We start from the raw sequence: 13,736 nt of genomic DNA, 5'->3' as shown, positions 1-13,736 counted from the left end.
TAACAGAAACAGAGTCTTTTAATGTCCAAACAGGGAAAACATAAATCCTCTATCTTTACAGGAGAGTCCCCCTTCTAGTAGTAGAGGAGAATAGCAGGGCTAGCGGCAACAGACTGCTGGTCCCTCCGGGTAGGCGCGGGCCGTAGAGGACAGAGACACCTGCTCACACGCAGCATCTGATGAAGAGGCAGATTACGACAGGACGGGACAAGGGCAAAGCAAACAAGAATCCGACAAGGACAGAAGCAGAAACAGAGAGAGAAATAGAGACTTAATCAGAGGGCAAAAGAGGGGACAGGTGTGAGAGAGTAAACGAGGTCGTTAGGAGAATGAGGAACAGCTGGGAGCAGGAACGGAACGATAGAGAGAGAGAGATAGAGAGAGAAAGTAACCTAATACGACCAGCAGGGGGAAACGAAGAGAAAGCACAGGGACAAGACATAACATGACAATACATGACAGTACCCCCCCACTCACCGAGCGCCTCCTGGCGCACTCGAGGAGGAAACCTGGCGGCAACGGAGGAAATCATCGATCAGCGAACGGTCCAGCACGTCCCGAGATGGAACCCAACTCCTTTCCTCAGGACCGTACCCCTCCCAATCCACTAGGTACTGATGACCACGGCCCCGAGGACACATGTCCATAATCTTCCGGACCCTGTAGATAGGTGCGCCCTCGACAAAGACGGGGGGGGGAAGAGACGAACGGGGGCGCGAAGAAAAGGCTTGACACAGGAGACATGGAAGACCGGGTGGACGCGACGAAGATGTCGCGGAAGAAGAAGTCTCACTGCGACAGGATTAACGACCTGAGAAAATACGGAACGGACCAATGAACCGCGGGGTCAATTTGCGAGAAGCTGTCATAAGGGGAAGGTTACGAGTGGAGAGCCATACTCTCTGACCGCGACAATACCTAGGACTCTTAGTCCTACGCTTATTAGCGGCTCTCACAGTCTGCGCCCTATAACGGCAAAGTGCAGACCTGACCCTCTTCCAGGTGCGCTCACAACGTTGGACAAAAGCCTGAGCGGAGGGGACGCTGGACTCGGCGAGCTGGGACGAGAACAGAGGAGGCTGGTACCCGAGGCTACTCTGAAAAGGAGATAGCCCGGTCGCAGACGAAGGAAGCGAGTTGTGAGCGTATTCTGCCCAGGGGAGCTGTTCTGCCCAAGACGCAGGGTTTCGAAAGGAAAGACTGCGTAAGATGCGACCAATAGTCTGATTGGCCCGTTCTGCTTGACCGTTAGACTGGGGGTGAAAACCGGAAGAGAGACTGACGGAAGCCCCAATCAAACAGCAAAACTCCCTCCAAAATTGAGACGTGAATTGCGGACCCCTGTCCGAAACGGCGTCTGACGGAAGGCCATGAATTCTGAAAACATTCTCAATGATGATTTGTGCAGTCTCTTTAGCAGAAGGAAGCTTAGCGAGGGGAATAAAATGAGCCGCCTTAGAGAACCTATCGACAACCGTTAGAATAACAGTCTTCCCCGCTGACGAAGGCAGACCGGTAATAAAGTCTAAGGCGATGTGAGACCACGGTCGAGAGGGAATGGAAAGCGGTCTGAGACGGCCGGCAGGAGGAGAGTTACCGGACTTAGTCTGCGCGCAGTCCGAACAAGCAGCCACGAAACGACGCGTGTCACGCTCCTGAGTGGGCCACCAAAAACGCTGGCGAATAGAAGCAAGCGTACCCCGAACGCCGGGGTGGCCGGCTGGCTAACTTGGCAGAGTGAGCCCACTGAAGAACGGCCAGACGAGTAGGAACGGGAACGAAAAGAAGGTTCCTAGGACAAGCGCGCGGCGACGGAGTGTGAGTGAGTGCTTGCTTTACCTGCCTCTCAATTCCCCAGACAGTCAACCCGACAACACGCCCCTCAGGGAGAATCCCCTCGGGGTCGGTGGAGGCTACTGAAGAACTGAAGAGACGGGATAAAGCATCAGGCTTGGTGTTCTTAGAGCCCGGACGATAAGAAATAATGAACTCGAAACGAGCAAAAAACAGCGCCCAACGAGCCTGACGCGCATTAAGTCGTTTGGCAGAACGGATGTACTCAAGGTTCTTATGGTCAGTCCAAACGACAAAAGGAACGGTCGCCCCCTCCAACCACTGTCGCCATTCGCCTAGGGCTAAGCGGATGGCGAGCAGTTCGCGGTTTCCCACATCATAGTTACGTTCTGACGGCTACAGGCGATGAGAAAAATACGCGCAAGGGTGGACCTTATCGTCAGAATGGGAGCGCTGGGACAGAATGGCTCCCACGCCCACCTCTGACGTGTCAACCTCGACAATGAACTGTCTAGAGACGTCAGGTGTAACAAGGATAGGAGCGGATGTAAAACGCTTCTTGAGGAGATCAAAAGCTCCCTGGGCGGAAACGGACCACTTAAAGCACGTCTTGACAGAAGTAAGGGCTGTGAGAGGAGCTGCCACCTGACCGAAATTACGAATGAAACGACGATAGAAATTCGCGAAACCGAGAAAGCGCTGCAGCTCGACACGTCACTTAGGGACGGGCCAATCGCTGACAGCTTGGACCTTAGCCGGATCCATCTGAATGCCTTCAGCGGAAATAACAGAACCGAGAAATGTGACGGAGGAGACATGAAAAGCGCACTTCTCAGCCTTCACATAAAGACAATTCTCTAAAAGGCGCTGGAGGACACGTCGAACGTGCTGAACATGAATCTGGAGTGACGGTGAAAAAAAATCAGGATATCGTCAAGGTAAACGAAAACAAAGATCAGCATGTCTCTCAGTACATCATTCACTAATGCCTGAAAGACAGCTGGAGCGTTAGCGAGACCGAACGGCAGAACCCGGTATTCAAAGTGCCCTAACGGAGTGTTAAACGCAGTTTTCCACTCGTCCCCCTCCCTGATGCGCACGAGATGGTAAGCGTTACGAAGGTCCAACTTAGTGAAAAACCTGGCTCCCTGCAGGATCTCGAAGGCTGAAGACATAAGGGGAAGCGGATAACGATTCTTAACCGTTATGTCATTCAGCCCTCGATAATCCGCGCAAGGTCCCGTCCTTTTTCTTAACAAAAAAAAACCCCGCTCCGGCGGGAGAGGAGGAAGGGACTACGGTACCGGCGTCGAGAGCTACAGACAAATAATCTTCGAGAGCCTTACGTTCGGGAGCCGACAGAGAGTATAGTCTACCCCGGGGGGCAGTGGTACCCGGAAGGAGATCAATACTACAATCATACGACCGGTGAGGAGGAAGGGAGGTGGCCCTGGACCGACTGAACACCGTGCTCAGATCATGATATTCATCCGGCACCCCTGTCAAATCACCAGGCTCCTCCTGTGAAGAGGGGGCAGAAGAAACAGGTGGAATAGCAGACATTAAACACTTCACATGACAAGAGACGTTCCAGGAGAGGATAGAGTTACTAGACCAATTAATAGAAGGATTATGACAAACTAGCCAGGGATGGCCCAAAACAACAGGTGTAAAAGGTGAACGAAAAATCAAAAAAGAAATGGTTTCGCTATGATTACCAGAGACAGGGAGGGTTAAAGGTAGCGTTTCACGCTGAATCCTGGGGAGAGGACTACCATCCAAGGCGAACATGGCCGTGGGCTCCCCTAACTGTCTGAGAGGAATGTCATGTTCCCGAGCCCAGGCTTCGTCCATAAAACAGCCCTCTGCCCCAGAGTCTATCAAGGCACTGCAGGAAGCTGCCGAACCGGTCCAGCGTAGATGGACCGACAAGGTAGTACAGGATCTTGAAGGAGAGACCTGAGTAGTAGCGCTCACCAGTAGCCCTCCGCTTACTGATGAGCTCTGGCTTTTACTGAACATGAAATGACAAAATGACCAGCGGAACCGCAATAGAGACAGAGGCGGTTGGTGATTCTCCGTTCCCTCTCCTTAGTCGAGATGCGAATACCCCCCAGCTGCATGGGCTCAGCACCTGAGCCAGTGGAGGAAGATGGTAGTGATGCGGAGAGGGGGGAAACGGATAACGCGAGCTCTCTTCCACGAGCTCGGTGACGAAGATCTACCCGTCGTTCTATGCGAATAGCGAGTTCAATCAAAGAATCCACGCTGGAAGGAACCTCCCGGGAGAGAATCTCATCCTTTACCTCCGCGTGGAGACCCTCCAGAAAACGAGCGAGCAACGCCGTCTCGTTCCAGTCACTGGAGGCAGCAAGAGTGCGAAACTCTATAGAGTAGTCCGTTATGGATCGATTACCTTGACATAGGGAAGACAGGGCCCTGGAAGCTTCTTTCCCAAAAACTGAACGATCAAAAACCCGTATCATCTCCTCCTTAAAGTTCTGATACTGGTTAGTACACTCAGCCCTTGCCTCCCAGATTGCCGTGCCCCACTCACGAGCCCGTCCAGTAAGGAGAGATATGACGTAGGCGACCCGAGCTGTACCCCTGGAGTATGTGTTGGGCTGGAGAGAGAACACAATATCACACTGGGTGAGGAAGGAGCGGCATTCAGTGGGCTCCCCAGAGTAACACGGTGGGTTATTAACCCTGGGTTCCGGAGACTCGGAAGCCCTGGAAGTAGCCGGTGGATCGAGGCGGAGATTGTGAATATGTTTCGAGAGGTCGGAGACTTGGGCGGCCAGGGTCTCAACGGCATGTCGAGCAGCAGACAATTCCTGCTCGTGTCTGCCGAGCATCGCTCCCTGGATCTCGACGGCTGAGTAGAGAGGATCTGAAGTCGCTGGGTCCATTCTTGGTCGGATTCTTCTGTTATGCAGGTGAGTGAGGACCCAAAAGCGATTTAACAGAAACAGAGTTTATTTAATGTCCAAACAGGGAAAACATAAATCCTCTATCTTTACAGGAGAGTCCCTCTTCTAGTAGTAGAGGAGAATAGCAGGGCTAGCGGCAACAGACTGCTGGTCCCTCCGGGTAGGCGCGGGCCGTAGAGGACAGAGACACCTGCTCACACGCAGCATCTGATGAAGAGGCAGATTACGACAGGACGGGACAAGGGCAAAGCAAACAAGAATCCGACAAGGACAGAAGCAGAAACAGAGAGAGAAATAGAGACTTAATCAGAGGGCAAAAGAGGGGACAGGTGTGAGAGAGTAAACGAGGTCGTTAGGAGAATGAGGAACAGCTGGGAGCAGGAACGGAACGATAGAGAGAGAGAGAGATAGAGAGAGAGAAAGTAACCTAATACGACCAGCAGGGGTAAACGAAGAGAAGAGAAAGCACAGGGACAAGACATAACATGACAATACATGACACATTGTTTGTCTATGGAGATTGCATGGCTGTGTGCTCGATTGTATACACGTCAGCAACTGGTGTGACTGAAATAGCCGAATCCACTCATTTGAAGGTGTGTCCACATTATTTTGTCCATGTAGTGTAAGACATAGGCCTAATCCTCTGGTTCAGCTCTGGCCACCATCACCCAGATGTGGCAACTGTTTGCAGGGCAGTGGGAGTGAGCTGTTGGAGTGGGTGGGAGTCATATGAGCTGGCATTGTTTGCCTCAAACCGCTTCAGGTAAGCCACGATGCTGCTGAAAAAAAATTGTGCACTTTGGGCCATTTCAAATGTCATTTCTGCCGCTGGTAAGTTTGTTTCGAAAACATATATTTTGAATCTAGCGTTACAGTTAGTTAAATGATTAAAGTCATATTTTTTTTAAAGATGGAGAGGTGCAAAATGTCAGTTGTTTTCTTTCTTTTATGGTTTGTCATTCGATGTTTAAGTCGTCTTGAAGAAGGATGATGCGCACCTGGTGCTTGACAGAGCAAGGCGCGCCAACAGCGGCTACTTCGATAAGTTGTTTCAGGGCAACATCGAGCGCGAGTGTGTGGAGCAAATTTGTAACTATGAAGAGGCTCGGGAAGTTTTCGAGGACGACGCCCAAACGGTGCAATTTTGTTGTAATTTCACTTGAAATATTTTCTATTACTTTGATTGAAGCAGTATTTTATTTTATTTGAATTAAATATTTAGCAATGCATAGGAACATGTGAGAATTCCAGAGAACACTTAAAACTGACTATGTATGGTTTGTTTCCACAGAAAAGGTTTTGGTTGACATACACGGGTAAATCAGATATTTTTTATGTGGACTGTACACAAAACATTCCAACCAGCCTAAAATATATGATAGAGTATTGCTTTCAAATGTGCTTTCATTCATTTTCATAAAATGCTAATTATATTGTTGTATAAAATCCAATATGGTACTACCATGTATGTTATCACATTCCTAATTTATTTGCACAAGAAATGTCCAGCATGTCAAATAGCAAATGTCATATCCTTTACCCTATTGATCCCTCTAAGGTCAGGATCCCTGCCTGGTCAACCCATGCAAAAACAATGGAACTTGTGTTTACATGGATGACTCTTACACATGTCAGTGTCTGGAAGGCTATGAAGGAAAATACTGTCAGACAGGTAGGAAGAGAATTCCTAGCTGACATTTTTATACCAATAGTTTACGCCAGTGTTTCTTAATCCTGGTCCTGGGGTCCCAAAGGGGAGCACATTTCTGGTTTTGCCCTAGCACTGCACACCTGATTCCACTAATCAAATGTTAGATAATGAGTTGATTAGTTGAATCAAATCTAATGTTGTTTGTCACATGCTCAGAATACAACAGACCTTACAGTGAAATGCTTACAGACAAGCCCTTAACCAACAATGCAGTTTTAAGAAAAATAAGTGTTAAGAAAGTATATGTGCTCAGATGTGTAGTGCTAGGGCAAAAACCAAAATGTGCACCCCCTTTGGGTTTCCAGGACCAGGATTAAGCAACACTGGTTTTCACAATAGTTTCATACCAATAGTTTATTGTAATTCCGCAGTAGTAAGAGCACCCTAATGTGAAGTGTTGCCCACATTTACTAGTGAGCTGATATTATATGTTGACCCCATTCTGCTCATCTTACTTGCCTTTCCCCTTTCTCCCAACATACTGTAGTGTTTGAGGACACCCTGAAATGCCTCTTCCTTAACGGGGAGTGCGAGCACTTCTGTAACAGTTCTGGGTCAAGACGCAAGTGTTCCTGCGCTCCTGGTTATGCGCTGGGAGAGGACGGAAGAGAGTGTGTTGCCCAAGGTACTAACTGTAACGGACAGTAGATGAGCCCAGATGTTTTGTTAAAGACGGGAAATCCCTGTTTGTTACGAACAGACTGTAATATTAACAGAACCAAAAGGAGCCAACGTGTATTTGTTGATGTATGATTAGAGTTAGAAACAACAACTCATCTGTCTGTCTATTATCAGTTCAGTATCCGTGTGGTAAAATCCCAGGCTTGGAAGCTCCGATGAGCCAGGCACAAGTCAGACTAGTCGGTGGGAACCACTGTCCCAAAGGAGCCTGTCCATGGCAGGTAACATATCAACGCCTGGCTGGAGAGCACAATGGATCCATCCACCTCTTTCACATTTGATTGGCCAATACTACCCTTCTACATTTTTGTAATTTAGCAGACACTCTTATCCAGAGGGATTTAGAGTAGTGAGTGCATTTTTTGTGCTTGTCCCCCATGGGAATTAAACCCACCGTGCTGGAATTGCAAGCACCATGATCTACCAACTAAGCTACACAGGGCATTATGTGGCATAGTTGGTAGAATAACTAAACCACAGTCATTCCCATACAACCACTATCCTTGAAGTCAAAGGGTGTAATATTAACTAGGTTAGTATCTATTACCACCTCTTCCATTAGGCATTATATAATTCCACAGTATTATTTTGGTTTATGTACAATGAGATGTGATGAATGAGTGGCCAATTTGTCTTTGTGATGGGACTGGTGGTTGCAGGTCCTATTGGAGCATAAAGGCACTAGTCTGTGTGGTGGGGTCATAGTTCATCCTGACTGGGTCATCACTGCTGCCCACTGTGTCGTGGATAGAGACACCAAGGACCTGATGGTGGTCGCAGGTAGGTTACGGTGTGGGGTGTGTGCCTTTCATAGAGCTTCTAGAAACATATAGTGAGAACATTATTTGTGTCACTATGTCACATAACAAAACAATGTCCTAATGAACAACACTGTTTCCAGGGGAACACAACATTGACGTAGAAGAGGGCAGCGAGCAGAGGATCCCCGTGGCCAGAGCCATACCCTACAACCTGTACGACCCAGCAACAGGTGACAGTGACATGGCCCTGCTGCGTCTGAGAGGGCCTGTAACTCTGGGCCCTGACGCTGTACCCATCTGCCTGCCTCAGCAACACTTCGCCAAGAGCGAGCTGGCGGCCGTCCGCTTTCACACCCTTAGCGGCTGGGGGAAGCGCACCAACGGGGGCAACGATCCCAAACCTGGCACCCCGCCAGCCCCCTCCTCACCCTTCCTCCGCAGGCTAGCCGTGCCCATCTTGCCCAACTCTGAGTGCACCCTCAAGAGCGGCTTCAACTTCACCCAGAACATGCTGTGTGCCGGCTATATGGAGGGGAACCAGGAGGCCTGTAGGGGGGACGACGGGAGCCCCCTGGTCACTTACTACGGGACCACCCACTTCCTGATGGGCGTGGTGGGCTGGGGGAAGGGCTGCCCCAAACAGGGTTACTATGGTGTCTACACTACCGTAGCCAACTACCTGGACTGGGCTGAGGAGGTGATGAATACTCCTTCAGTCAGTGCCCCGGTGCCTTCAGTCAGTGCCCCGGTGATGCCATTCCTGCTAGAGATGGCATTAGAGAAGGTTCAGATTCAGCAGGCTACGGAGAAGTTATTGCCACCACCTCCCAATGTGCAGAGCATTGGTTAACTCCCATTAAAATGTCACCAGTCACCACACAACACCAATTGTCTTTACAGTGAATCTATTGTCACATAACATTACTAGATATTTTTATAGTACATGGAAGATACAGTATATCATGCTAATGGTGTAGCATATCGTCCTGTTTCATCACTTTGTAAGCAGACATCTTTTCACTCTGCTATTCTTTTCATTTGACTCTTATGCTGAAGTGTATATTTCAAGTGGTGATTTGGATGACCTGATGCCATACAGAATGTTTGACCTGATGCCATACAGAATGTTTGACCTGATGCCATACAGAATGTTTGACCTGATGCCATACAGAATGTTTGACCTGATGCCATACAGAATGTTTGATTTGATGCCATACAGAATGTTTGACCTGATGCCATACAGAATGTTTGACCTGATGCCGTACAGAATGTTTGACCTGATGCCATACAGAATGTTTGCTTCCCAATACGTATATTTACTTCCAAAGTTTCCTCTCTGATAGCTGAAGAATAAATATTACTCGCTGATAAACTAAATCTTTGCCTCCTTTGTGTTATGTGTGTGTGTGTTCATGTGTGTTCATGTGTGTGAGTGAATGAAATGTCCAAATGTATCCATAGCCACACTTCAGCAGTAGCTTATCTACATGGTATTTTCTCTGAAATGCATATTATCTGAGTCATACGCATTTATTTAGATTAGCCGTTTAAGGCACCACAACACAGCAGGCTAAACCATTGGAATAGATCCTTTAGTGTCAATATTAGCTCAGTGATTTGGACCTCAGAACACTGATCACATGAACACTGAGGATTTTGTGCCCCTTCCTGAGAGCTGTTCTGATTGGCTCAAATAAGGGCTGTCTGTCATGCTGAAGAGTGCAGAGCTAAATGGTGGTCTGGACAAGGCCTTGCCTCTCTGAATGGTGAAGACTGGATTTGAAGTGAGTCCTCCCTCTCTCTCTCTTCCCTTCTCTCTCCACTCTTTCTCTCTCAAACATCCCTAATCCCTCTTTTTTTACCCTCTTGTCCTCCCCCTTTCTTTCTCTCTTCCCCTTTTTATTTTTTACCCCCCCCCCCCCCACACACACACAAACACAAACACACACACATTCCTTCCTCTCCCTCTCTCTTCAGCATGTTCTCTCTCTTCCTGTCTCTCAGGTCATTGCCCTCCCTCTCCGCCTGCTCTCTCCAGAGTTGTGCTCCACAGAGCAGCCAGGAGTAGAGAGGTGCCTCACCCAGAGATCAGGCCATGTTTCGGCTGTCCCAAACCTGTTTCCTTCTCTGCTGCTGCACGTCGTGGCCTCCGAGGGTATGTTCAAACACCCCACCGTCTCAAACGGTTGACAAATAGTTATGTAGAGAGAAAGTGAGGGAGACTCTGGGGTTTAGTCAGTGTCAGTGATTGCGGTCAGTGTGTGAGTACGGGTGAGGGTGGGTGACTGGGATGTGTGTGTTGATATATTTTATGGTGTGTCTGTATCTCTGATTGCTTTGATGATTGTGATGACTGTGTGCTAGACAGGCATGCTGTGATGATGACAACAGCCTAATTGATGGAAAAGATGGAAAAAAATAATGATGATGGTGATGACGATGACAGTCATTAATATGGTGATGATTATGGTAATGATAGTGATGAAGATGACAATGATGGTGATGAAGATGGTGATGATGATAGTGATGAAGATGAAGATGGTGGTGATGATGATGAGGGTGATGACGATGATGATGGTGCCCTGCTGCCACTGATACCGATTTTTCCCTGTGTCCCCAGTCTTCCTGAACAGTGACGATGCTAACCAGGTTCTGAACCGGCGGCGGCGAGCCAACAGCCCATTTGAGGAGTGGCGGCAGGGAGACATGGAGAGAGAGTGTATCGAGGAACGCTGTGACAGAGAGGAGGCTAGGGAGATCTTTGAGGACGACAAACTGACTGTAAATTGCCATTCTCCATCTTTGTTTCTATCAATCTCTCTTTAAACACATAAATCACATTCCTGTTTAGTCATTCCTCACTTTGCACTCATTCACACCACCTTTACACGCTCATGATTTCAACCAGAAATTCCTTTGTTTTTGGAATCTTGACCTTTCTGGTTTGAATTTGTGATGTTTGTGTCTCTTTTTACCTCTTTCCCTCAGACTGAATTCTGGAACAAATATTACGGTAAGGCCCAGGAGTCTGTTGAGGCTAAGGGTTGGTGCAAGAGGCTAGGGATTGGATCACATGGAGTTTTCTGATTAGAGCTGGTTTGGAGTCAGGTTGGGGTCAGATTGGGGTCAACCTAATCAGATCAGGAAGTAAAGGACTCACGTCCACACACCAGAACAATGGGCTATTTTCAATTCATGAATTGATTGTTTGCAGTGTGTTTGGTGTTGCTGTACTGGTAGGTCCATGGCAAGAAATAAACTGTGTTTCACAGATGGAGATGCCTGTGTTTCTAAGCCATGTGTCCACAATGGCGTCTGCAAGGACGGGATTGGGATGTACACCTGCTTCTGTCTCGCTGGATTCCAGGGGTACAACTGTGAGATTGGTATGTCTTCTTCTCCCTTTGCTCTTGAAATTTGACAAGCAATCTCATTCCCGACTCCCACATAGACGCTAGAAATATCTTGACTCCAAGTTACTCCATAGTCAGAAACAACACCTGGCTCTAATCATGACTGTGATCTGTGTCTAATCTGGATCCTTGATGTGATGCTGTTCTGCAGCCATTCCTGAGCTGTGTGAGAATAAGAATGGAGACTGTGATCACTTCTGCCAAGTGAAGAAGGACAGTGTGCAATGCTCCTGTGCTGATGGCTACTATCTGGACACAGACGACAAGTCCTGCATTTCCAACGGTGAGAGGAGAGAGAGAGAGAGAGAGAGAGACAGACAGACAGACAGACAGACAGAGCAACAGAAGAGAGAGAGAGAGAGAGAGAGAGAGAGAGAGAGAGAGAGAGAGAAATGATCTATGATCCATTCTCCAACATGGACTGGTAATAGGTTGGAGGTTGGGCTTAGTTAGTACCTAATAACATTGTTGCCCTTTTGTCATTGAAGAGGCCTTTAAGTGTGGCTTTGTGGTATCCAAGAACACCCGCAGCATCTTCATCTACCAGCCTAACACCACTGCCACCAACACCACTGAAAAGACCAACATGATGGAGGACCCTATCAGGGAAACGGCCTGGAACGTAACCCAACAGAGAGAAATACAATTTGCATTTGAGGATGACGTTATCGAAATGGTGAAGGAGAAGCCAGTCTTTGCCGAGGCGAGAGGCAACACCCGTATTGTCAATGGGGAGGAGTGTCCTCCTGGAGAATGTCCCTGGCAGGTAGAGTAGAGTAGAGAAACCTCTAGTGGGGTTCCCTCTAAATAGCGTTCAGGGTTGTTTGTTTCTGCAACTCTGTCTTTCTCTTTCTCTCTATTTCTCTCTCTCTCTCATATATATATATATATATGTCTTTCTCTCTCTCTCTCATATATATATCTCTTTGTCTCTCTTTGTCTCTCTCTCGCTTTCATTCTTTCTCTCTTTCTTTTCTCTTTTTCTGTCTATCTGTTTCTCTCTTCCTCTTTCTCCCTCTCATTCTTTCTCTCTCTCCTTCTCTCCCTCTCTCCACAGGCTTTCCTGGTAAACCACGAGGACAGGGGCTTCTGTGGAGGAACCATCCTGAATAAGTACTTCATCTTAACGGCAGCACATTGCATGAACCAGACACGCTCCTTTTACGTTGTCCTCGGTAGGTACCGTTAGCCAATCACCTTTAACAGGGGGCTCTACATCTGGGAATTGTTTTTAAGTTAATCATATCCTATATAATATAATTGTGCCATAATCACAAAACTTCATTATCAGAAAAGTATATTGCAGTGTACAGCATAGTTGCTAACTGGGTGAAATAACAACAGTCAATAACCATACCACCCATACATAGCCTAAGTTGTAGCAGCCTATCAAACGAATTGAATTGATTGAAATCAAACCTCCCCATTGGTCCATCTGCCTTCAGGAGAGTTTGACACGGAGGTGAAGGATGGGCGGGAGGCCATCCACCAGGTGGAACAGGTGTTCATCCACAGGTCCTACATCTCCACCACCTATCACAACGACATCTCCCTCGTCATGCTGAAGGACCCTATCAAGTTCACCCAGTTCATCCTCCCTGCCTGCCTGCCCGAACGAGACTTTGCAGAGAAGGTCTGTAGCAATGATGTACTACACATAATTCTCTGTGTGACACATCTGGTTTATCCAGTGATGCATATAAACATACAGTTTATAATGAATCTGTCTATGGTTTATATCTTAGTAAAGATGTTCCTGAACCTAACATAATGGTGTCCTGTCTACTTATCAATACAAGGTGTTAATGAAACAGCACGACGGGCTGGTGAGTGGGTTCGGCCGTGTGGGGGAGGCCAAGCAGCCGTCCACCATCCTGCTGCGTCTGACCGTGCCCTACGTACCCCGGGCCACCTGCCTTCAGTCCAGCCAGCACAAGATCTCCAACCGCATGTTCTGCGCCGGCTACGATAAGGAGAAGAAGGACGCGTGCCAGGGGGACAGCGGAGGACCCCACGTCACCCGTTACAGAGACACTTGGTTCGTGACGGGCGTGGTGAGCTGGGGCGAGGGGTGCGCCCGTGAGGGCAAGTACGGCATCTACACGCAGGTGTCCAAGTACATCGACTGGATCCGGGCGGTCATGGGGAAGTTTCTCCCCAAGGAGGGAGGGAAGAGGAAGACGAGGGGGGCAGGTAGAATGCACTCAATGATGTGGGTTTGAGGGAGACAAAGGAGAGAGGAGAACCAATCATTAAAGAGGCTTGGGGAATTATGGTCAATAAACATTGTTGTGTGGTTTATCATTGTTTTTCACAAAATGTATCCATGACCAACTAACTTAAGGTAAAAAAAAAACATGTTTTGTTTGAATGTCCAGTCATCACATACCAACATTAAACTACATTACACAATATGAAGTTGAGTCAGGAGTGCCATTAG

The 13,736-nt window shown here is 48.0% G+C and overlaps 1 protein-coding gene across 1 annotated transcript; it reads left to right on the top strand.

The window, feature by feature from the left end:
* Nucleotides 1-5,453: 5,453 nt before the first annotated feature.
* On the top strand, nucleotides 5,454-13,710 carry LOC115127300 (uncharacterized). Its single transcript, XM_065020625.1, has 18 exons — nucleotides 5,454-5,561; nucleotides 5,703-5,866; nucleotides 6,022-6,046; nucleotides 6,289-6,402; nucleotides 6,929-7,066; nucleotides 7,237-7,343; nucleotides 7,782-7,902; nucleotides 8,024-8,728; nucleotides 8,940-9,177; nucleotides 9,722-10,038; nucleotides 10,504-10,664; nucleotides 10,872-10,896; nucleotides 11,156-11,269; nucleotides 11,448-11,579; nucleotides 11,785-12,062; nucleotides 12,354-12,471; nucleotides 12,742-12,929; nucleotides 13,096-13,710. The coding sequence occupies exons 1-18, from the start codon at nucleotides 5,504-5,506 to the stop codon at nucleotides 13,516-13,518; spliced, it is 3,426 nt and encodes a 1,141-aa protein (XP_064876697.1). The 5' UTR covers nucleotides 5,454-5,503; the 3' UTR covers nucleotides 13,519-13,710.
* The last annotated feature ends 26 nt before the right edge of the window (nucleotides 13,711-13,736 follow it).

Source organism: Oncorhynchus nerka, linkage group LG2 (genome assembly GCF_034236695.1).
Source record: "Oncorhynchus nerka isolate Pitt River linkage group LG2, Oner_Uvic_2.0, whole genome shotgun sequence".
NCBI lineage: Eukaryota > Metazoa > Chordata > Actinopteri > Salmoniformes > Salmonidae > Oncorhynchus > Oncorhynchus nerka.
Note: the sequence above shows the minus strand (reverse complement) of the source record. Positions and strands in the feature narration are given on the sequence as shown.

Coding starts and splice junctions, on each gene's coding strand:
- LOC115127300 (XM_065020625.1), top strand. CDS start 5,504: ATGCTGCTGAAAAAAAATTGTGCACTTTGGGCCATTTCAAATGTCATT. Junction 6,047..6,288: donor GTTTTGGTTGACATACACGG/GTAAATCAGATA, acceptor GATCCCTCTAAG/GTCAGGATCCCTGCCTGGTC. Junction 12,472..12,741: donor CTCCTTTTACGTTGTCCTCG/GTAGGTACCGTT, acceptor ATCTGCCTTCAG/GAGAGTTTGACACGGAGGTG.